At 34.8% G+C, this 25,413-nt stretch overlaps 2 protein-coding genes across 6 annotated transcripts in view; both read left to right on the forward strand.

Moving 5' to 3' along the window:
• The window catches only part of LOC145263844 (uncharacterized), a 37,344-nt gene extending 25,115 nt beyond the window's left edge, over positions 1-12,229 (forward strand). Inside the window, exons 7-10 of the mRNA XM_080120918.1 lie at positions 3,058-3,174; positions 5,542-5,640; positions 8,794-8,856; positions 11,896-12,229. Of these exons, the coding sequence (XP_079977044.1) occupies positions 3,058-3,174; positions 5,542-5,640; positions 8,794-8,856; positions 11,896-12,086 (470 nt within the window). The 3' untranslated portion in view covers positions 12,087-12,229. The remainder of the gene's footprint in view (positions 1-3,057; positions 3,175-5,541; positions 5,641-8,793; positions 8,857-11,895) is intronic.
• Positions 1-25,413, forward strand: part of LOC145263845 (uncharacterized) — a 624,663-nt gene that overhangs the window by 554,177 nt on the left and 45,073 nt on the right. The window lies entirely within an intron of this gene.

Raw genomic sequence — 25,413 nt, forward strand, 5'->3', positions numbered from 1 at the left:
GGTACAGGATACTTTTGAGCGTTAGTAGTTTTCTAGCATGGTAGAGAGAACCTACCTTCCTCGCAGCGGTCCTGGCAATGCTCTCACTGTAATTGTTCCAACTCATGTTTCCTGTGAACATTAGGCCGAGGAGTTTAAAAGATGTACTTTCAGATAAAGAGTCTTTGGCCATTGCTATTGGTGGTAGAGAAGGTTTTTTGTAATTATTGAAGGAAACAAGTTTAGTCTTGGCACATTGAATGTGACCATCCATTTTTGTCCCCATTCCACTACAGATTGGAGGTCATCCTCTAGTGTTTCTGCCATTTCTTTAGATATGTGTTCATTTGTTTTCCTGTCGTGTCTGTTATAGAGCGTGGTGTCATCAGCATATATATACTCATCTCACAGACAATTTTGTCAGGGAGGTCATTTATGAATATTAGGAATAATAGAGGTCCAAGGATAGACCCTTGAGGCACTCCCACATTATCATGATGCAGGGCATTCTCTACCAATGTTCTAGTGCTTTCCAGTCGTCCATGATTTCCAGCTCTTGAATTCATCAATGGTACGCAGAAAGTACACTTCTTTACTGCTATTAAATGTTTTAAATGATTTTGAAATGAGAAAATATTTAAAAAAATGATAAAATTTCTCTTATTTTCCTTTCTATTACATTGTATTTCATTATGGAAGAATAATTAATATTATTAAGATTAGAATATTTAGTATTAAACTAGTGCAAAGTGCAGCATTGGCAGGTAATAAAATATGCTTGAATATATTTTAATTCATGCAGATTTCATACTTATTATTACAGAGTCAGTTCTCTATTGAATATTATATTGTACCTAATATATACTACTGATTTCCAAAGTTTAAAAAAAAAAATGACTTGGGTGCCATCAGCTAGAATTGAAATCAAAACGTTTAGCGCTCCAGTTGTGTTCTCTCACATTTGAGCTATCACCAGAGAGATAAAAAAGATTTAATATCAAACTACTTCATGCTATGAATGAATTTGTGCATGCACAAAAGTAATGGAAATGTGTTGACAAGTTTAAATGAACATTTTGCATTTCAACTTGCTGACAGATTTCTGTATGTGTTATTCATTCATCCGCAGGTTTTTTTTTTTTTTTACATGGTGGTCACCACTTATCAAGGCCCGGAAGCCACTCAGGGATAAGGGTTATTGCAAGTACAGTATGTTAGTGTGGAGATTTGATGAAGTGTTTACTTAAGGGGGCGGTTCATTAGGAATTTGTTAACGTTGGACTTGAAGATATCCAAGTTGTAGTCAGGTGAGAAGCGGGCAAATAGAACAGAGTTCCACAGGCGTGCAGTTCTAAGACAGAAGCTTTGTTTTATGCATTATAAACCATTCTTGGTGCATTTCAGTATTATGTGATCAGTAGTTTAAGAGTTTATGGGTTAAATATTTACAGACACACACATATACATACATCTACTATTTTATTAATATAGACTAGCAGAACCGATGGAAATTCCACAATGAACTCCTTCATATGTAATATATTAATATTGGCATTCTGTAGATGTTCAGCAAAAATAGAGATGCTCTGATATTATTGTAGCTCTTTTGTTAAAACTGCAAAAGTATTTTTCTAAGCTAGCAGGGACGCCTGGGTTGTAAAGTACGTTCAAATATGATATTTTAATTCTTGCAGATTTTGCATATATTATTATAGAGTTAATGTTCTATCGATGTTTATTTATATATATAAAAGCGAAAATGTGTGTGTGTGTATGTATGTTCGCTTTTTGTGTATATCCGCTAAAGGCTTTTTTCTGGAGGGGGGGGAGTTCTCGGGGGGGGGGATTTCCCATTCTTAAAACTTTTTATATGATGTCTAAATAATAATTTCTATGAGTTAACGGGGGTCACCAGTCTATTTAATGAAACATTAAATATTCCACATTTTCAGATCGTCGCGTGTTGCTTTCATTCTTCGGTATAAAAAAAGCAAAACTCGATTCAAATCCCTGACCCATGGCCATTGATCTCCAGAAAGCAATGTAACGTTTGTCAATGTCAGATTATCACCGTCATATCAGACGGTTGCTTTTATTTCGAGACGAGACACTTTCCTAATAAACGGGGAAGCTGGTTTTTCCCAAAGTCGGGTAAAAACAAACAAACCGGGTTTTTGACCTCATTAAAAACTGTCCCGCAGAAAATGTTAACTGCTGAATAGCTATTGCTTACATTGTCGTAACGCTCGCACAAAATGTTAACTCTACAATTTCCACTTGACGTCATTAAGTGCGGGCACCTGTCAATTCTCTTCTTACTTAAATAAATTCAAACATCTTTCAGTAACTCATTCTTGCTGGCCGAGTGGTTAACATGTCATATTTTTTTCACATTTTATTTTCCAACTTTGCCTCAGGGCTTCAGGTTCGATCCAATCTACTTACCAAAACTTTTTTTTACCCCCACCCCACCCGTTCCGGGCAACGCCGGATACCCCCGCTAATGTATTATAAAGTTGCGATTTCAAAAATAAAATATATATCCACTTGACTTTGGTGCATCAGTTTTAATTGAAAGCGACAAAACAAAAACTTATGAAAATTAAACGACTTGGAAGTAAGTGTGACACAGAAGCATGTACGTGTGAGACACACGCTATCGTATTAATATATAAATAATAAAATGATGTACTTTGCATAAAGCATTGTGCATGATATGCATATTGAGAAATCATAGACTACCAACATGCAAAAAGTGGAAATATGCCAGTGTTGAGAAGAAGGGAAAAAAACAAAATGATTTATCTTTCAGTAAATCAAACTTAATTTAGTCACAACTTCTACAAAGTGATCTATCAGCATTTAAGTCTACATGAACAGCCACCATTCAATAAAGAGGTTTCTTTGCTAAATATATTACGGAGCATGGTTATACACATTAGATCACTGTGTAAAAATGGTGAATGTTGTCCGCCTTCACAACACTGACAGATTTCCAATTTTTGCATTGTAATAACCATCTATGATTCAACTGTCTTAGTATTGAATGTCTTCAACTATTTTGTTTTTCCTTTTTAGGTGCCAACATCCACAGTGTTACTCAAGATGGTGATTCTGCCCTTTACTTGGCTACCTATGCTGTCCTTAATTCCAGAAAACCAGATATTAGCATTTTAGACTTGTTGATTGCACATGGTATATTACTCTCTTGTAATTTCAGTTCATCCCACTTAGCACAATTACAATTCTAATTACTTGTAATCTATCTATATATAAAAGTGAGAATGTGTGTGTGTGTGTGTGTGTGTGTGTGTGTGTGTGTGTGTGTGTGTGTGTGAGGACACTTCTCAAACTGAATATTCAATGAATTTTTGATCTATAAATTTGAAATTTGTTATATAGAGTATGCTGCTAAAGGATCAAAATTGAAAAATTGGTATGTGTGGGAGGGGGGTTGTCGGTTTTTATGTTTCTGGAGCAGTAGAATGATCCAACCATTTTTCCAGTGATCTCGGCAACAGATTTGATGTATGTGTTCCATTTCAGATCCGGAGTGAAGGTCAGTCCCAGAAGCTTGTCAAGACATAAAGCTTCCCCATTCATTTCAATTGGGGTGTGATGTGATCAGAACTATTATGGTAAAAGGAGAGAAGTTTGGTTTCCAATGCATTAAAATTAACCAGCCACCTTTTTCCTTATTGCACCACGTTCTAAAGATCAGATTTATGAATAATGAATTACTTTTGTGTAATCTTCTGCCCATCTCATGGTGGTGATCAGCATACAGCTTTAATTCTTGTCCTTGAGTGGCCCTTGGGCCTTAATAAACAATGATCCATCTCTTTTGCTATTTTCCTATGAGCATTAAATAACCTCAAAATGGTTGATATGCTGTAAAGTAAAGTAATAACAAATAATTCCCTGAGAATTCTCCCTTCAAACTTCTCAGCTTCACATTCACAGGAAATATGAACTGAAATAAATATATTGAGGACATTGTGAAGGCTGCTACAAGGAAGTTAGGCTCCCTCTATTGTGCTAAAAAATTACTCACACCTGAGAGTATCCTGTACCTCTACAAGGCCACCATTTGCCCATGCATGGAGTATTGTTGCCACATCTGGGCTGGTGTATCTCCCACTAGTCTCTTCCTCTTGAATAGGGTCCAAAAAGGGTCTCCAATCTTTGTCAACTAGGCGCCAACCCCTGTCCCATTGCCAGAATGTTGCATTCCTGTGTCTGTTTTACAAGTATTTTAATGGAATGCGCTCTGATGAACTCATTGCCTTGTGTCCCCCTCGATGTACATATCCCCAACAAACTCATTAAGCAACAAAATCACACCCTTTCACTGTTGAGGTCCTTAAATGCCAGAAAACTTTCTACTCTAATAGTTTCTTCTCTTGAACAGCTAGACTTAGGAATTCTCTTCCTGCTATCTACTTCCCAAACTGTAGAAGTTTAAATATAACATAAACGCAGAAGTTTAAATGTAATGTAAACCAACACCTTGTTAATCTCTCTTAGACATGGTCCCAATTAGTAGCCCCTTACATCCAACTGACGATATGCCTTGTTAGGGGGTGAATGCGAGTAAAAAAAAAATAGTTGTGTTTTGGCATTTATAACTCAAAAAGGGTTGATATGCTGTAAAGGAGAGAAAGTAAACCAACCATTCTAATTTATCATTTTATAATTGGAATATAACTGAATTTCTTCTCTCTAATGATAGGTGTCTGTCTCTATATTAATATAATCGTTACTAACTACCTAACTAGATCAGGCTCTAAACAGACCAAACTAATAAAAAGTACTGACCGAGATGATATGATTTTTTAAAAATTGTTTCTTTTTATGAGCAATGCATTAAAGTTTTACGTATCTTGATACATTTTCATTCTGCTATAACTACATCGGCTACACAAGTCCAAAAACATGCAGGCTGCCCGATGTAGTTATAACAGAACGAAAATGTGTCAAAATATATACAAACTTTGTATTTTTTTTTTTTTTTCAAACATATTTGATGAGATGTTCACTACGAAAATTTTTAAATAACATAAAATTTTAAATTGTCTGGTTGGTGTCGAAACAATTGTAATATCTGAAAAATACAAATATGAAGTTATACCTTCTTGTTTTGGTTTTTGTCAGTATATATATATATAAACTCATATAATATATGCTCAATTACAGAAATGTTAATCATGTTGCTTAATATTTAAGTCAATTTACATGGCTTAAATTCTTATTGATATATGTACAACTATCATTGGCTAATATATTTTAAATATATTAAACCTTTAAAATAATCTTTTCTAATATATATATATATATATATATATATATATATATATATATATATATATATATATATAGTATTGTTGACTTTAATCTTGTAATGGGACTAAAAGCGATGCAAAACAGTTCTGTTTGGAGAATTAATTTTACCTATCCTGGGACGGGTATCCTTTTAGTTGATTGTAATTTCTGCAAGAGCAGCTAATCATTCTGCAAGCTATGACGTCCACTCATCACACAAATTATATTCTGTTTTGCCAGGTTGTAATGTGAACCATCAAAACAACAAAGGCTACACCGCACTCCATAGAGCTGCCAGCAAAGGAAATCTACGAGTGATCAAATGCTTATTACGACATGGTAAATATTTTTCGCATTCGAAATTGTTCCTTTTTATTTATTTATTCTCCATAATATTGAGAAAAACAAACAAAATATTTTATTCAAATTTATTCATCTAGGCCAGCCATTCTCAACCATCTCTCCATCATTGACCCCCTCCCCCCACCTGCTTTATGCATTTCTCTATTTACCCACTACTACTATACAAAAAATTCATAGTCATCATAAAATGACAAAAAAATAACAAGAAGATCAAAAAAAATTTCTATTGTTAAACTAGCCTGGGTGCCCAGCATTGCCCGAGTATTTGGAGGTGTGTGTTTGTTACATGAAAAGGCTTGTCCCCTTTTCATGTAAGTAAAAATAAACAGAATTAGTTGAATAAAAATAAAATCAGATAAAACGGGAATCGAACCCTGTAGATAAGTTTTAAAGAAAAATAGGTTTTAAATGGGATGTCCTGTAAATTGTTGATTCTGATAAAATATTTAATAAATACAAATTTGGCTGGAAACTATTCACATTGTTAGAAAGAATGCATAATAAAATATGGGTTATAGAATTAGAGAAGTAGGTTAAATTCCTTTGTAAAACAACAAGTAGAATGAGAAATTTCCTGGTCTTCAGAAACGGTTTCAAAAACGTGCAAATCGCACATGTTGATGACACGTGAATTATAGTCACGTTGACCAGACATGCATGTGATTTCTCAATATAGGAAAGAGTTCGAAGTTAGTTAGAGAGAGGGAGTCGGGGAGTCAGGGGAGTTAGATCAGTCCGACGAGGGAAGCAGAGAGGTTCAGACCGAATCTTGGCACCGTCTGGAAGCGAGAGGGTTTTAAAAGAAGAAGATGTAAAGAAACTTTGAATTCCTGGATGCAAAGCCATTGACCAGTCATATGGAAGAAATAAATGATCATCATGTTTTTCATAACATGCGTCTTCATGTTGTAATTCAACAGAAAAGGTATTGTCCATTTATGTTATAAGAACCTTTGATAAAATCATCATCTAAATAATATGTGTTAGAAAGTATATGTGTCAAACTATAAATGTTATAGAAACACTCCCGTTTCATACAGAACTGTCAAAAGCATAAATGCCAATCTCTCGGTCTATTTATCTATGTATCAAATCGCTTCTCAACGTGTATTAATATGAACTCTGTGTTTATAAAAATGTACAACGGTCTCTCTCTTTACATGTACCTGTTAATGTCACCAATATGCTATCTCTCACAGCACACAACATGAACAACAACAAATATATAAGTCGTCATTTAAACAAGAACACTAAATAAGAACAACGAAACATATACGAATATTTAGTAATTTCTTCTAATAATAACAACCACCATGTAACATATTGAGCAAAAAAAAAAAAAAGTTGTAGTAGGCAGGCAGGCTTGAACCTGTAATGCGGAGGTGGAAAGAAAGTGGAGGTGTGTGTAAGGGTGTTGGTTGAGCAAAAAAAAAAAAAAAAAAATCGGAGTAGTAAGCAGGCTCGTACCCGTACTGCGGTAGAGGAAAAAGAGGTCGAAAAAAAACAAAAAAAAAACGCTCTTATCGATGCGCCTACCGCGGTTGTGACGTCACAGGTGTTTGAAATAACGCCTTTTATGCAATGTCGTTTACGCAAGGTTTAAATGACTTGCAAAAAATGTCAGTGAAAAAAAAACGACCCTCCTTGTAGAAAACTGCCCAGTTGAGGGTGAAGGAATTAATGTTTTTAGCCAATTTTTTTTATATTTGTCGTTCGAAGGGTTGAGCTTCAAAAAGATACCGATCTCGTGAAAATCTGTCACCTCTGTTGAAAGTTTTAGGCAGACATACATACATACATACATTTAAACAGACAGATGAGATATATATGATAGACAAAAGACTTTAATTTTTTAATTTTTTTTTTTTTTTACTGTTTATTCAGTCCAAACAGGCACAGTTCTACTAAATCATAAGGGGCTACTAATAGGGACCAGATTTGCTGGGATACTATGTAGGGAGTTGGGCAGCGAGATGTCTGTTCACATTACACTTGAACTTCTGCATGTCAGTACAGTCAAGCAAGCAGGGTCCTGGAATGGAATTCCAAAGTCTAGCTGTTTGAGGGAAGAAGCTATTTGAGTAGAAAGCTTTACGGCATCTAAGGATCTCTGCAATGTAGGGGTGGGAATTTGCTGCTGGTCTGGTTTGTCGTAGGTATTTACATCAAGTGGGTATTAGTGCTTTGAGTTTGTCCGAAACTTACCATTAAAGGTGATGGGATAGATTTTGTATGAAAATAGTATCAGATACAATACAGCAAAAAAATTAAGGTCATGTTGGACATATGAATCCGGGTATGTACGTTTCTTAGACATCCAGTCTGAAAAGAAATACTTATTTTTAAATTATCAGGTACTTCAATTATTTACCCCCAACTATATAATTCTTTTTACCCTCTAGGGGTAAATTTATTCCTGGTTGAGAACCTCTGACCTAGGCATATAGTTGATGAAAAGTGACAAAGCAAAGAAAACTTAAGTATGACAAAGCAAAGAAAATGCTATTTTAAACTTAAGCATGAGAGACAAGGGGATTTTTTTCCTTGGCATCAAAATCAGCAAAGTCTATACCATTTCTGAAATGGCCTTTTCTCTGCTGGCTGCGATATGTTGCTGGTCTTGTGCAGTTCTAGGAGGTCCACCCTCCCAGGTTTTACCATCTCTCTTTGAGAAGGGCATAGTTTATTGCTAATCGCCTGAGATACTTCTACTGAGGAATGCTAATGACGCATCTGTGCTTCTGATGCACATCCTTGACAAGGGTTGCTTTCTTAGAGTTTCACACTGTCAATATCTGCAACAGAGAGATGAAACTGTCAGTTCAGTCATCATAATAATGCAATTTGCAATCCATTCTGATCCATTTGGGCTGAATAAAAAATAGGAGGCATTACTTTTGGAATGTCCCCTCATACTTTTTCTTTGTTGTGGTTGCTGTTACTAACAATTGCTTTGTATATTATATTGCTTGTCAAGCATTTATTTATCAGAGGACAAATATTCCTGTTTCTGCAGTTACATAAGTTGCATCTTCATTACTATTAGAGTAAGTGTTTTTTTTTAATTCTGATTCTAAAAGAAGTATCAGCTTGTAGTGTTAACAGCATGAATCTCCTTTTTAATTACAGGCGCTAATTTAAATCTTTCAAACAAGTCAGGTGTTTATCCAATTGACTCGGCCACAAATGCAGGTGAGAAATTGATTTCTTTTTTTTATTGATTGGTTTTGTTTAAATGATTTCAAGGAATTAAATTGCAAAGTGATAGTAACCAGGCAAAGCCTATTAGTTAATAATAATAATAATCTTCTTCTTCTTTTTTTTTTTACTTTGTACATCCAGAACGAAGATTGAATGCTTTTCACATGTGCAACCTCAGGCATCTCCGGGCAGGATCGAGTTACAAACATAGTTGTCTTGTCCCAGGCTGGTATACCAAGCATGTTTGCCATTCTAGCTCAGAGACGCTTGCATTGGCTCGGCCATGTGTGCAGGATGGAAGTTGGTCGCATCCCAAAGGGCATCCTGTATGGTGAGCTTGTCACTGGAACATGACCAATCGGATAACCAACTCTGCGCTACAAGGACACCTGTAACAGAATTTAGCCACAAGATCTCGAATCAGAATCCTCCGATTGCACAGCCTGGTGAGCAAAGTTCAAGGACGGCATCTAATTAACAGAAAAGAAGAGAGAATGGCAATGTGAAGAAAAGAGAACCCACAGGCGAGAGAACCCACAGGCGAGTGAGGATACACTCCACCCCTGCCACCCTCACCATACTTACCTTTGACTATAACTGCAGCAACTGCCAACGTAGCTGCAAATCTAAAATTGGACTATTTAACCATAACAGATGCTGTAGTAAACCAAACTAGGTGCAGAATGCCATTGTCTCAAGAGACAGAAGGTTGTCGTAAATAATAATAATAATAATAATAACGAGCAGGACCTGTGGAAATTCCACAGAATGAGAAATATATTGAATCAACAAATATATTTTGATAAACCTGATATTTTTCTAGATAGCACAAAAATTTAGTTTTTTGGGCAGAAAAACCAATAACACACAGTAAATATAAGTTCATTAACATTGCTATGAAAAAAATGTCCATCGTATTTTAAATAGAGAACTGATCCAAATGAGATAAATAAATACTAATAAATACTCAGAAAAAGTAATATTGTGCTACATAGTTCAATACAAATAATAAAATCACATTGTAAAAGACAATTTTTCATTTACTCCTTCAGTCTAGCACTTCTTGCCAGACAATTTTCTTTTTTCCCCTGTTTCTTTCGAATGTTCTCTTTTTTTATGTAATGTTTTGCTGACTTCTTTCTTCGGTGAAGAACTGTTGCATGTCAAAATTACTACGAGATCATTTTTCACAGCATTACAACAATGATCATATATTATTATAATGATATTTGGAAAAGAGCCTATATCAAAAGGAGATCGCTCTCATATTACCCAGGGTAAAATGAGCTTTTTAAAGCCAAATTTTGTGAATCTGGCCCTTTTTTAAAGCAGTTTGGCCTTCAAAAATTGTATTTGGTCTTTTTAAAAGTGTAACATACAGAATAAGGAAGGAACAATCATTGTGTAGAGCAGGAGTTTTCAACCTTGCTTGACCCATGCACCTCTTCACCATTTGTAAGAATGTCATGCCCCCCCCCCCATCTCCTGTCCTTTCCTAGATTGCCTGTCTTAAAAAGTGCACTGCTTTGTTATTTCAAGTGCTATGAGATACAAAGCCTCACCAACGTTTTGGTTTTCTTTAAAATTTTCTGTTGAAAACAACTTCATCTTTTTGAGAGCTTTCCCAATTTTTGTTCTTGTTTTTGGATGAACATTTTGCGAATGTCGCTTCATCTTTGCTGGTTTCATGGAGTCATTTGTCAAAACTTTACTACAAATAACACACTGGAGGCATCTCTTCTCCATTTATAATGATGGATGTGAATCCATATTCAATATATGAATGATCATATTTTCTTTTTCTGTTACTCATGATGGGCTCCGAATTCTGTAAATACAAACAAAAAAGTTAAAACTATAAATGAGTTGAAAATTCATCCTCTGAAAACCCCAAATTCACCCTTGAGGGTGAATTTTACCTCTATTAAGAACCTATGAATTTTACCTCCATTAAGAACCTATGGTGCAGAGTGTTCAAGAGCACTAACCCAAAACCGAAAGTGCATTTCTAGTACATAGGATAATGTACAATCGTAAGGGAAATGAACAGTGTCCGACTCATGATATATGTGTGCACGTGTATGAGCCTGTCTCTACTCTATCATTATTTTCATGACAGTGCTCATCTGAGCTCAAATCTATAGTTCCCTCTCGCCAAACTCTCATGAAAAACACTCGTCTAGCTGAAATCACTATCAATAATTTCTCTCACTTTTTCTCTTTAATTTCTGTGCCTAAACCTAAACGGAGATTCCATGAACAAAGTTTCTTTCTTAGAATTACATGCCTGTGAAACTCTCTTCCGTTTGCCTGCTTTCCAGCTAACTACAATATGGTCGTCTTCAAGTTCAACATAAACAAGTTCTTGATGAGCCGCCCTCTTAAGTAATCCAAATTACCAAATTTCAACTACTAACGATTACTACGATATTGTCCCATTGACTACCGTACACTCATTAACTCTTATCCTCAAGTGGCATCTGGGCCTTGATAAGTGGTGATTCCTTTGTAAAAAAAAAAGTGAAGAAGGGACATGAAGTGTAGTTTGGGTGAATTTCAGAAAGCATGAGAGTTTTTAAAGGACCATTCTTGAAAAGAAACTCTCGACTGAACTCCAATCTATGGTCCTTCCTTGTCAAACTTTCACAAAAAAAAACACTTGACTAGCTACAACCACTATATACGATTTCCCTCACTTTCTATATGTGTTTGAATCTAACTGCCTGTTTGACCTGCTTCTCGGTTGAATACAACATGGTAGCCTTCAAATCCAATGTAAACAAGTTCTTGTTGAGCCATCTCCATAAATAATCAAATTCTACTCAATTTACACTTTTAATGATTACTAAACTACCACCCTTATTAACCCTTAATCTCGAGTGGCCTTTGGACCTTCATAAGTGGTGACTCCCAAGTAAAAAAAAAAAATTGTTTTGCCCTTTTTTTTATATTTCGAAAATTGATTGTATTTATTAAGTGATATTTGAATCATCATTTCGCTATATTAGAATCTTTTATCTTTCTTTGCAGGTCACCCTGGAGTTGCAGAGTTTCTGGCTTTTAACATTAGCAATCCACATGTGTGGGATGTTGTTGACCCTCACACCCCGCCCAAAATAAAAATGGGTTTACAGAGTCCAGTTCGACCACATATCATGCAGAGTCCGCATTACTTGAGACAAATCAAACAAGAACATGGATACAGTAGAAGTGCACACTAGGGAAAAAAATGAAAAGTTTTTTTTTAGGCAATAAGAGATTTGGCCATTTTGTTTGTAGTAGCACAAGTGCAAGTCAATAATTTTGCAATTATTTGGCAGTGTGGATGCTTTTTGCTAATGCCATGAATGTGACAGACCACACAAAACTGTGAAGTGTACAGTTCACTTAATACTTTACAAATTTGCCCCGTAATCACCACCACCACCCTCCTCCCCCTCTTCCTCTTCTGCCCCCTCCTCTTTTTCCTCCTCCATTTGGTTCTTTGGCTTAATGTTTGTTTTGCATGCTGGTAATGTGTTGATGGTTTGTAGAAACCATGAGTCAATGGTTTTTGTAATATTTTGATATGATCCTATTAAAAATCATTATTTTTTTTTTTATTATTTGAAAATAATAATAAAAAAAAGTCAAGATTAGAAAAACGATATCTAATGATTTTTAATAAAAAATGTTTTTGCATCTTAAATGTGGTTTACAAAGACATTTTGTCTGTTTTTCAAAACTTTACAAATTCACCTCTATACTACCACCACCACCACTACCACCACTATCACTCTCGCTCTTCTTTCTCCCCTTCCTCCATTTTGTTTTTTGGCTTAATGTCTGTTTTACATGCTGATATGTGTCGACGGTTTGTAGATAACATGAGTCAATGGTTTTGTAATATTTTGATATGATTTGGTATGATTCTATTAAAAAACTTTATTATTTTTTTTTTTAATCTTGACTTTTTTCTTATTAATCTATATATATCTATAAAATTGAGAATGTGTGTGTGAGGATACTTCTCAACCTATATACTCAACAAATTTTTTATCTAGAGACTTGAAATTTAATGTATAGGATATTCAGACATGCGGAAAAGTTTTTAATCAGTTTTCATCCGAAACAAAAGGGCTGCTAAGGGATCAAAATTAGCTAATTGGTTCATGGGCGTCGTCAGATTTTTATCTCTTTGTCAACTGTTTTACAACTGTGCATACGCAGTTGAGAAACATGACAACATTTTTATGTTAATAATAAGATTTTTTGAAAACATTCCGTAAATATCATGTCAAGCTGGTCTAATGGTTATCGTGCTTGACTCACTGTCTTTAGGTTTTGGTTTCAATCTCAGCTTGAGGATTTTTTTTTTTTTTACTTACAAGCAATGAACTGTTTAGAAAAAAAATATAATACTCACATGAACATGACTCAGTTTCTGTATGAATTAAAATATAATATTTATGTGTATTTTGTGACCAGGCAACGCCGGGCTGCCTGCTAGTTTTAGATAATAAAATATGCATCAAAAAAGGAAGGGGTGTTTAAAAAAAATTAAAGTTTTTACCTTTATTTTTTAATAATTTAAATGATCCTTCATCATACATCGTTTTAATAACAGCTGATCATCGCTTCAAACAATACCACAAGGCTCTAATTTGTTTTAAACACAGTTTCTCTGAGGATGAATACTTTGTTATCTGAAATTAATAAAAAAAAGTCAAGATTTAAAAAAACATCTAATGATTTTTTAATAAAAAATATTTGCATCTTAAATGCGTTTTGCAAAGACATTTTGGCTGTTTGTTCAAAATTTTAAATTTTTTAAAAGATGCTTTCAACGGACATTTGCCAATTTTATTACAATGATTAGATAAAAACAATAGATGCACAGTAACAAAGTTTGGCTGTCGACAGGTTTCAAAGCCTTCAAGACATTAGGAACTACCCTTAGAGCAAGAAAGATTGCCCTAAATTCCAAAGTAGACAGAGTTTTCTTTTTTTTAAAAGGGGCTACCTTCCCCTTTGCAAAAACGAGGAGACATTATGACCCCTATTTGGCATGAAATGAAAATCTGTAAGCAACCTTTGAAGCATCACAGATGCATAGAAATTCAGTGGGAACATCGTCCCTCAAGATTCTTCTTGGAAACTTAATTGCACCTAAAGTGTTCAATTCCCCAGCAAGAGTCTTCCAAGCATTCTTGCTAAATCAAGTGAGTAATTTAGCTGGCAATTCAAGCCGGGTAGTTTATGTTGATGTGGACATTTTAGTTGAGAAAAAGGAAGCATAAATAGTTTGATAATTAATCAATTGTTCAATTTCCATTATCTGGCATAGTAATATTTTTTCAAAGGCGAATAATTCTCGCTATCTTTAGAGAGTTCATATTTTTTCGTCAATCCCATTGTCGATTAGATGATTAAGAGAACTATAATTAAGTTCAAGTGGAAGACCCATAAAATGAGTTGTATTCGGCTCAAAGATTTGATAGTAACTGACTCAGTCAAAAATTCTCGTCAAAGGTGCAATCCCTGTCTTCCGGCGGAAGTTATATCAACCGATCAGGAATCTCGTTTTATCCGTGTTATTTCTGACCATTATAAATCTTAGCACCCAATCGAAAAATGCAGGGTAGAAGTTCACTTTGATCATTTTTTATTAATAAAAATACATTTTTTCTGTGAAAAAGAAAAAAAGTAGCCATCTTGAAGGAAAGTTGAAAAATTGACAAAAAATGAATAAGACAATAAATTATTAACTTATAAATGTTTCGTTATTTTTTTTATTTCTTTAATTTATTACCAAAATTCATTTGTAAATACATATTCTATTTGAGAAAAATTACTCTCAAAGATTTATTTAACCCTATAGAAATAGTTAGAGGATTCATATATACAAGATATAATGCTAGCAGGCTACCCGGTATTGCCTGGTATTAAATGTAACGTTAAATTGCTAAAAAAAAAAAATGAAAAAAAAAAAAAAAGAAACTGAGATATGTGAGTATTATGTTTTTTCTAAACAGTTCACTTGTAAATAAAAACAATACTCACACTGAGATCGAAACAGAAACCTAAAGACAATAAGTCAAGTATGGTAATCATTAGGCCGGCTTGACATGATCTATAAAAAGTTTTTTCAAACCCACTTATTCTTAACATAATGTGAACGATTCGCACATGCAGAGTTGTGAAACAGCAAACAGATAAAAACTCGCCGGCCTCCACATACCTATTTTTCAATTTTTACTCCTTAGCAGCCCTTTTTTTGGGGGTGGAACCCGATGAAAAAGTTTTCCACATGTGTAAATACCCTGTATAACAAGTTTCAAGTCTGTAGATAAAAAATTGCTGAGTATATAGGTTGAGAAGTGTCCTCTCTCTCTCTCTCTCTCTCTGTGTCTCTGTCTCTGTCTCTGTCTCTGTCTCTCTCTCTCTCTCTCTCTCTCTCTCTCTCTCACTCACTCTCACACACACACACACACACACACACACACACACACGCACACATTCTCATTTTTATAAATATTTATAGACATGTGGGTTGGTTATAAGCATTATTTACCAAAACAATTTTGATTGAATGATAAATAAAACTAATTGTATCCTTCTGCTATTGATTTTCACATTTTATACTAAGAACTGAAATATCAGTTTTTCAAATATACATCAAATAGTAGGTGTAATATTTGAAAGTCACTACAATCTTTATCATTAACTATGGATATCTCTTCAAAACTACATATGTTGGTGAAATATGGTTAATTATCCTTCTGATCCTAAAAAAAAGTGGATCAGGAATGCTGATGAGTTAAATCTCTTTTTAATATCTACATTTCATAGTCGCAAAATTATTCCGAGAATAGTTCTTAAACTTTTAATTAGATGTTGTTGTTATTTATCCTTCTGGTCTGAAAACAAAAAGGAACATGGATGGTAATGAATTTTTTGTTTTATTTTTTGAATATTTGACAGATAAAAAATATCAGTTTGAAACTAATGAGTTGATCTACAAGGTTACCAGTGACGTACGTTTGTCTGCTCCCATGTTCATCAATGTGTTCAAGAAAGTTTTAGTTTTCCAAAGTATAATAGAAAAAGATCGTTTCATTTGACCAGAAACCAGATGATCTCTAAACTCTCCTCCTCACCCTCTATTACAACGACAGTTGAGATATCAGTGTTTACCAATCTTTTAGACTAAATATAGGTATCTCTTCAAAACTACATATGTTGGTAAAATATGATTAATAATCCTTCTGGTCCTAAAAAAGTGGATCATGATGGGTTAAGTTTCATTTTAATATCTGCATTTCTTAGTCGCAAAGTTACTCCAAGTATAGTTCTTAAACCTTTAATTAGATGTTGTTGAAATATCATTAATTATCTTTCTGATCTGAAAACAAAAAAGGGACCATAGACGTGGTGATCATTATTTCAGAATGTTAACATTTCTCTTGTGTGTTCAATCCATTTTGAAAAAAAACCCCCCTAATTTATACCTTTTTTAGTGAATGAAACAATTTTTGGTATTGAATCTATGTGATATATTAAAGAATTTCTGTTCAGGATAATAAAATAATCCTTTATTTTGAAAAAAATATCTTTTCCATCTATTTATGTATTTATCTGGAATGTTATTTCAAATAAATGTTGGAAATTTCTTTTTTTTTTTAAACTTTTAAGAATCAATAAATTTTATGTTTCTTCTAACTTTTGCTTTTCATTTTTCTTTTTTTTTTTATACAGGAGTCATCACTTATCAAGGTCCGGAGGCCTCTCGAGGATAAAGGTTAATGAGTGTATGGTAGTCAACACTATAGCAATCATTAGTAGTGGAAATTTGGTAAATTGGGTTACTTAAGGGGACAACTCATTAAGAACTTGTTTATGTTTGACTTGAAGACTATCACATTGTAGTCAGCTGGAAAACAGGGAAACAGAGGAGAGTTCCACAGTCGTGCAGTTCTAAGAAAGAAGCTATTTTTCATGGAATCTACATTTAGATTTAGGCACAGATAAAGAGTGGGGGAAATTATTGATAGTGTTTTCAACTAGATGAGTGTTTTTCATGACATTTTGGCAAGGGGGGGAGCATAGATTGGAGCTCAGACGAGCATTTGCTATGAAAATAATGATGAAGCAGAGACAGGCTCACACATCTCTTCTATGGGAAAGAGGTTGCAGGGAAGATGAAAGGACATCCCCCACTAGGCTACAAAGTCTTTTTTGAACTCTGACATGGCAGAATAAGGTAGTTCTAGCAGCTCCTGCCCAGATGTGGCAACAATACTCTATCCTTGGATGTACCTGGCTCTTATACAGGTAGAGAATTGCATCAGCAGTTAGATATCTACTGGAGCGCTAGAATGATCCAACTATTTTTCCAGTGAACTTGGCAACAGATTTGATGTACGTGTTCCATTACAAATCAGGAGTAAAGGTCAGACCCAGAAGCTTGTCAAAACATGGAGCCTCCCCAAGATGAGTCATTCATTTCAATTGATGCCAAATGTAGATAAGAGCGTTGATGATGTAAAGATAGAAGCTTGGTTGAAGTTGCATTAGAATTAACCAGCCACCTCTTTCCCATTGCTCAAGATCAGAGGAGAGAGAATCAGAGAGAACTTGGTCGTTTACGGCCTTTGAAGTGTTACCATAGATGGTAGTGTCATCAGCGTAAATGTCTACAAATGATCTTAAGATGTGATTTGGAAGATCATTGATGTAGATCAGGTAGAGAGTTGGGCCATGGATGGACCCTTGAGAGACTTCAGCATTAATACTGTGAGCTGATTTATGCCCATCAACCACTACTCCTATGAGCCTATCAGAGAGAAATGATTTGATAATTGAGAAGACATTTCCAGCTATACCGTAGTTGGAGATCTTGTGGAGTAGACCTTGAAAGGAAGCCGCCATTGAGAAATTCGCTAATCCTATGAGATATAACCGTTAGCACATCTGCTGTAGATCTAGCAGAATGGAAAACATATTGCATTTCACTAAGAAGGTTATTTTTGCTACTTCTCTATTTAACACAAATTCCAGTAACTTACTCATGATGCACAGGTCTGCATTGAGAGGGATATAACCTTTCACCTGAATTTTTAAATACAGGGCATACTGATGAGATTTTCCATGCTGTTTGGAAGCAATTCTCCCTAAGACGATTAAACAGCTTTGTAAGTATGGAAGCTAGTTCTTGTTGAAGCTTTGTCAGCACTATAATTAGAATGTCGTCAGGGCCAGTTGCTTTACTGGAATCAAGGTTTTTGATTAGCTTGGCAACATCACGGACAAATATTTGTATGTCGCATAGCGTGTTTTCAGACACAAGATCAAATATAGGGGGTTGGCGACCCTCATTGCATAGGCTAGAATTAGCTGCAAACTTCTTGGCAAAGAGTTTGGCTTTGTCCAATGCTCATAAGATTACCTCAGGTCCATTTATGATGGTTGGAATAGAGCACACACTTCTGTTCAGGACCCTGTTATTTGCCAAAACTAGTGGAAACCGAGCAGTGTCTCGTGTCCCACTAATGTATCAAAATTGCTAACATACATCACCGATCGAAACTGAGAAACTGAGAAAAAGATTGTACATGTAAGATTTTGGGTCGAAACTAGAATATGTTCAGGAGATGGAACAGACGAGAGTCAGTCAGAATTGACTGATTAGATCAGCAAATTGAGTTGAATAGATGATTAGATGATTTTGATGGAATAGCATTGATGATCTTGACAGACTCAGTCAGGTTTTAGCTGATATATTGGAACTTAATTCAAAGGTGGGAGCCCAGTGATACACACACATGCATCTGTTACTAACAAGTCAAAAACACAACATTATATGTTTAATACCATCTTTCTCTCTTTTTACCACCAATGCTTGGATCCTTGCTTTGTCCCAATTGAAATATATGTCTTCTTCATAGAGGAAACTTCTAGGACTCATTTTCATTCCAGATCTGAAATGAAAGACTTGTATCCAATCTGTTGCTAAGGTTGCTGGAAAAATGGTTGAATCATTCTATTGCTCCAGAAAGTACCTGACAATGCAATCCTCTACCTGTATAAAAGTCAGATACGTCTAAAAACAGAGTATTGTTGCCACATCTTCTCTTAATCTACATTGACTAGTGTCCATATTTGAACATTATAAATGGGAAAATGGTTGGATCATTCTATCGCTCCAGAAAGTAAGTTTTCAAATTACAACTTACACTTACATCTTGACACTCCTTGTTGTGGTCCGTTTATTCCTTGTCATCATGGATTTTCAATTCGCCACTCTTTATCGTTGCCAAATTATAACTTGCCACTCCTTGTAGTCTCTTTTCAGCTTGCTACTCCATGTTATAGCCTGTTTGCAATTCAGTACTCCTTGTAATGGCTCTGTTGCAACTTGCCACTCCTTGTCTCGGTCCATTTGCAACTTGCCATCCATTATTCACAAACTAGATATTATTGGACTGTGTCAACTTTCATTTTTTTCATTCCAAACGCACAGATTCCATATTTTTTAGTTGAACTAAAATAAATATGAACGTTTTTATGTGCTGTTACAAACAGTCAGGTTAATTGTCTTGACTTGTTTATTTTCATTTTTTACATAAGCATCACCACTTATCAAGGCCGAGAGGCCACTCGAGGATAAGGCTTAAAGAGTGTACAGTAGTCAATTGGACAATATAGTAATCGTTAGTAATGTAAAGTCAGTAAATTTGTTAACTTAAGTTAGTACTTGCCATGAAAATAACGATAAAGCAGAGACAAACTCGCAGGATCTCTTCTGTGAGAAAGAGGTTGCAGGAAAGAGAAAAATATATCCCCTACGAGGTTACAAAGTCTATTTTGAACTCTAGCAAGGCAGGATAAGTCTTTTCTAGCAACTCCTGTCCAGATGTGAGGCAACAGTACTCCATCCTTGGACGTACCTGGCTCTTATATAGATAGAGAACTGCATCAGCAGTGGGATATCTACTGGATCGATAGAAGGATCCCACTATTTTTCCAGTGGTCTTGGCAACGGATTTGATGTATGTGTTCCATTTCAGATCAGGAGTAAAGGTCAAGCCCAGAAGCTTGTCAAAACATGAGGCCTCCCCAACACGAAAGCCATTCATTTCAATTGATGCCAGATGGGGATCAGAGTGTTGATAATTCTTGTTAAAAAAATCACTTTTGATTAAGTTGATCTTCAAGCTTAGCTTTATTCAGTAGCTTGCTCGCGTTTTTAATTTTTTTAACCTTCATTCAATGCAAACAAATCACAGAGACATAAGCGGATGTTGTAAATTAGGAAACATGCCTACAGGAATATTCTAAGTAGGGAGTTGAGCAGCGAGATGTCTGTTCACATTACATTTAAATTTCTTCATGTTAGCACAGTCAGGAAAGCAAAGAACAGGGAAATAGTTCCAAAGTTTGAAGGAAGAAACTGGGGATCTTTACAGTGAAGGGGTGAGATTTTGCTGCTTGTCAGAGGTATTCGTGTTGATAGGGCACCAATGCCATGAGTTTATTGGAGCACATTCCATTGAAGTACTTATAAAACACATGCACACAACATTGTGGCGATGGGACAGGGGTTGAAGTTTGGTTAACAGTGCAGGACCTATTGATTAGAAGAGACTAGTTGTTGATACACCAGATCTGGCAGCAATACTCCATGTATGGAAATTTAAAGAAATATTAGTGTGATCTGTTCCTGTCTATATTCCTTGCCTCCAGGAATTCTATCGATCGCTATCTTCAGATATTTGCCCCAAATCTGATGCAATTGCCTGGAATAGTTGAAAATAAATGTTCCGATACATTTTTGCATCTGACATCTGTTGTAATTTTCTTCATTAACCCACATGTCTTGCAGTTGACCATGAACATCTAATCTAACCATAAATTCAACATTTGCTCCTGCTGATGATGCAATTATATCTTTCAGCTTTTCACTGATCCTGTGGATGGTTTGATTTGGCAGTTGACTCTCAGCCAGGAATTACCTCAGCCCCAAAGCTAACAACCAGCGAACATTTTTGAAATGGACTTTTCCCTATTGACTGAGGAATGGCTGATGTCCTGTGTAATTCTAGAACTTCTATCTTCCCAGATCATTGCCTCCCATCTCCGGATGGAGTAAGTTTATTGCTTACTGCCTGGGACGCCCTTACCAGAAAATGCTGATGAAGCTACCCAAGCAATTTTTAATAGGCCAGAGTGTGATTAAATGATTTAGTTTGGAATTGGTGCACCATTCATCGCATGAGCCAGTGCATTGTTGAGAAGATCTTATTTGGTCTTGGAATATGTGGTCTGAAATGTTACCAAAGACAAGATGTTAAAAATTAGTACAAACCTGTTTTATGGCAGCCAGAAAAAATGAACAAAGAAAGCAAAATAATGGACACTGTGTCTTTTTATATGGTTACGAGTTTGTCAAGTTTGGCACGTGATATGCAAATGAGATGCTCTGATTAGGAATAAAAAATAAAGCCTGAGTTTTGAGAGACTGGGAAGTTTAGATTTGGACGTTGAAGGAGCAAATCTTGTGAGCAGTGAGTCGCATTTTGAAGTTGAGAGTTTAGACAGAAGAATGTCGAACGTTGATGTTGAATTTTTGACAGCAGTGTTGGAGTTGAATTTATTAACAGCAAAACCAAGAGTAGGAGACAAGTAACACTTGAGAACTTTAAATTACACAGAGTACTCCTTCTTTAGGAGTGCTAGTTTGACTCTTCTCCACTTTCCGATCTTGTGTCACATCTTTTTGTAATAGAAAAGAAGTAAATAACACTTCACTCGTTCAGTGGTTGACTCGACCGGTCCAGACGCCATTCAACTTTGCACCTGCATCGTTCTCATTGCTTCAGCCTTGAACTGGATTTTAAGAAATCTTTAACATGTGATAAAACTCTATAAATCGATAAACCCAATAAATGTTATTTTTACTTAGTAATTATTTTTCTACTGGATCATTTTTTTTGTAATTTATGCTAATTTTGACATGGCACGTAAGTATGTGATAATGATTTCACCTGATACGCGTTGGTTTAAAACATCATTAATCTGCAGAAGTACCATAAAAAATTATATAACACTAGCAAAGATACCCGTGCTTAACAGGAAACTTTGCTGTATGCTCAGGTACCTACTTTGTGGGTACCCAAGTGTACAGCGGCCCTATCGGTGGGGCATTAGAATACGCCGACTGCCCCCCTGCAGAGGGTAAAAGTCCCTCAATGGGGTTCCTGAATATGATCTTAAACTATATCCAGTGGTGAGGCCCCAGCTTGTGGGCTTTGGGGAGTGTGAAGCCACCCTTTAATTACCATTGCTCCCAGGTCCTCTCTGACCCGGAGTGGTAGTACCTGTTTGGGTCCCAACTATGGGTTAAATAGAAACCGACGTGAAAACAACAAATATATTCTATTAAAAAGATTTTTCTTCAAAATCTTTGGATTCGGCATTAAATAACCCGAAAAGGGTTGATATGCCGTAAAACAAAAACAATCAACCAACCAAGTGTACAGCAAAGTCTCGATTTTAACCTTTGACCTTGACCTTGTAAAATAGTGTGCAGCATCCCTTAGTTGGAAACCATCATCATGATCAGGTTTGGTCATGATTGGTCCAGTGGTGTGGAATGTAAGAGAGTATATATACATAGGCTATAACCTTGACCATAACCTTGGAAAATGGTGTGCACTATTCCTAGGTGGGGGACCATCGTCATGCCAGGTTTGGTCATGATTGGTCCACTGGTGTGGGCTGTAGAAGAGTTACCCACACACACACACACACACACACGGACGCTACTACTTTATATATATAGATTATTCGATTTTTTCTAAAATTTTCAAATAAAACTGTAGAGATGTTTTTAAAGACGTTACCAGTTTTCTTCATCTCTACAATTTAAATTAAATTTATTTAATAACTTCATCAAGGCAAGAACACAAAAAATATAAGACTGGTTGATCGGCATGTTCGATAGTAGAAGAATTAAGTCCAAGGTATTCAGCTCTTCTAACAAAATGGTTGTTAGAGATGAAGCAAGTAATATAATATCTGATCTCGATAGCATCTCGGTTAGAACTGCTCATATTTGAGCACCAAGCATTGTGGAAAAAAAAAAAATGCGTGCAGGTGCAACATTTTCTAATCACTGTGCAGGTCTAAACATGCCTGGGTTATCCAATGAAACAATATATCAATCGCTATGTAAGAGGTACGTGAAATTGAAAAATAAAATCGTACTGATCCAGAACCTGACTCATGGCTGTGATGGCATCTTCTGGCAGTTTACAGTAAATAACTGAAAAATTTGCTGGAAAAAGCCGACGTGAACACTGCCAGATGATAAATTCAAACGCTGAAAACAAAACTTTAATACAGGATGATAAGATTTACTGTAAGTTTAATTAATGTGAAAAAAATATTTAATTAATGTGAAAAAAATATTTAATTATGTGAAAAAAATATTTAATTAGGTAAAAAAAATATTTAATTATGTGAAAAAAATATTTAATTAATGTGAAAAAAATATTTAATTATGTAAAAAAAATATTTAATTAGGTAAAAAAAAATATTTAATTATGTGAAAAAAATATTTAATTAATGTGAAAAAAAATATTTAATTAGGTAAAAAAAATATTTAATTATGTGAAAAAAATATTTAATTAATGTGAAAAAAAAAAATTTAATTATGTAAAAAAATATTTAATTAGGTAAAAAAAATATTTAATTATGTGAAAAAAATACTAAAATTTTTTTCAAGAAAAGGATATTAAATTTTCTTTTCAGGAAATGGTTCAAAGAAATAATTTTTTTTTTATAAAGACAAAAAACATGGAAACAGCTATGGACGAAAATCAAGTTTTTTTTTTTTATTTTCATGAAAGGTAAGAGGTGCCTTCAATAAGTTTCCAGATTTTTTTGTACTGACATTTCAAATTGTCATAGACTCTTGAAAATTAGTATGTTATTGCTATACATCTTACGAGATGATTGACCAATTTTTATGATTTCAGGTTCAAATGAACAATTGCAGCAGGAATTGGAATACACCCTACTAAAGCCTGATTGTCAATGTCACAGCTGGTGAATTTCAAAAATGCAATCTGGACGTGAGGACACTTTAGAAGAACGATATGCAATAAAATTCTGTTTTAAACTTGGAAAAAAATGCCACAGGAACGTATGGAATGCTTCAGACTGTTTTTGGACTATCTTGCATGAATTGAGCATTAGTTTTTGAGTGGCATAAGGGATTCAAGGAAGAAAGAGAGTCTGTCAGGGATGATAAGAGGTGTGGTAGGATTAAAGAAGTCAGAACATCAGAGTTGATTGCCAAATAAAGAATTTCATGGATAAGGACCGTCATGTATCTATAGAGATAATAAGTGTACAGTTAGATGTCGGTATGGGAACTGTACACACAATTATTTGTGAGGAACTAAAGATGCAGAAGATTTGTGCAAATGCACTAGTCCACAACTCCATCCTTGTTACAGACTATTTGACCAAGAAGGGCAAAAAGACAGTTTCTCACCCTCTCTATAGTTCAGACTTTTTTTTTCATATAGAACAAATCCATTTTTAAGAATAGTATCAGATAAGTGATTTTTTTCCCAACAAAAATATCGTCTGCGCTAACAAAATAGACTTTAACCACGTAACTTACAATTGTTTTAAATCAAGTTCGTCCACTTGTACAGTCAATCATTTATGATAGGAATTTTTAAGCAACAGAAAATCATTTTATACTTAAGAGTTTAAAAGTTCAATATTATGATAACCTCTTTTATCTTTAAGCAAAAAAAAAAAAAAAAAATAAATAAAATTAATAAATGAAAAATAAAAATAATAAATTTGTAGATGAGCATTCTTGGTTAAATATCTCCCTCTTAAAAATTGAGATTCTATTTTTTTAGGCGATTATGTTTTAACACTGAAAAAAATGTCAGAAGAAAAAAATAAAAAAGCAATTTAGAATTTATTAAGGAGAATCAGTTTTGCATATAAATTTAGTCTAAAATGATCTCCCATTTCTGAGCCAGTGTTAACTGGATAACGTTTTAAAGCTCTTAACCAGATTTTTTTTTGCTAGAAAATGTCACCCGCCCTTAACTAAGGCTCCTTAAACATTCAATGTTATTGGCACAACTCTCCTTAAAAGAATCTTCATTTAAACTAATCACAACCCCAAACCCAAGTGTCCTCTGCCCCCGCAAAGAAACCATCGTGCAAAACAAACAAAAAAACTCTAGTTACCTTCACTAAAACGCTATCCAGTCCGAGAATGCAAAGAAAATGCGCGAAACTTATCACTCACTAAGCCTATTAGGTAAAATCCCTTCAAAGCGTATTGAGGTTATATGAGAAAATAAAGCTGGGTACACATTACAAATGTTTCTTTTCTGTTTCTTATGTTATACATGAGTACATTAGGGGTCATTTCGAGTTAAAAGTTTATTTACTGATCTGAACTAGAGAAAATCATGATTAAAATGTGTATGTCTGGTGTAAATAGCTAATGAAGACTATGAAATATGGTCG

This window comes from Euprymna scolopes, chromosome 39 (genome assembly GCF_053919585.1).
Source record: "Euprymna scolopes isolate OS-2025 chromosome 39, ASM5391958v1, whole genome shotgun sequence".
In the NCBI taxonomy this organism is placed as follows: Eukaryota; Metazoa; Mollusca; class Cephalopoda; order Sepiida; family Sepiolidae; genus Euprymna; species Euprymna scolopes.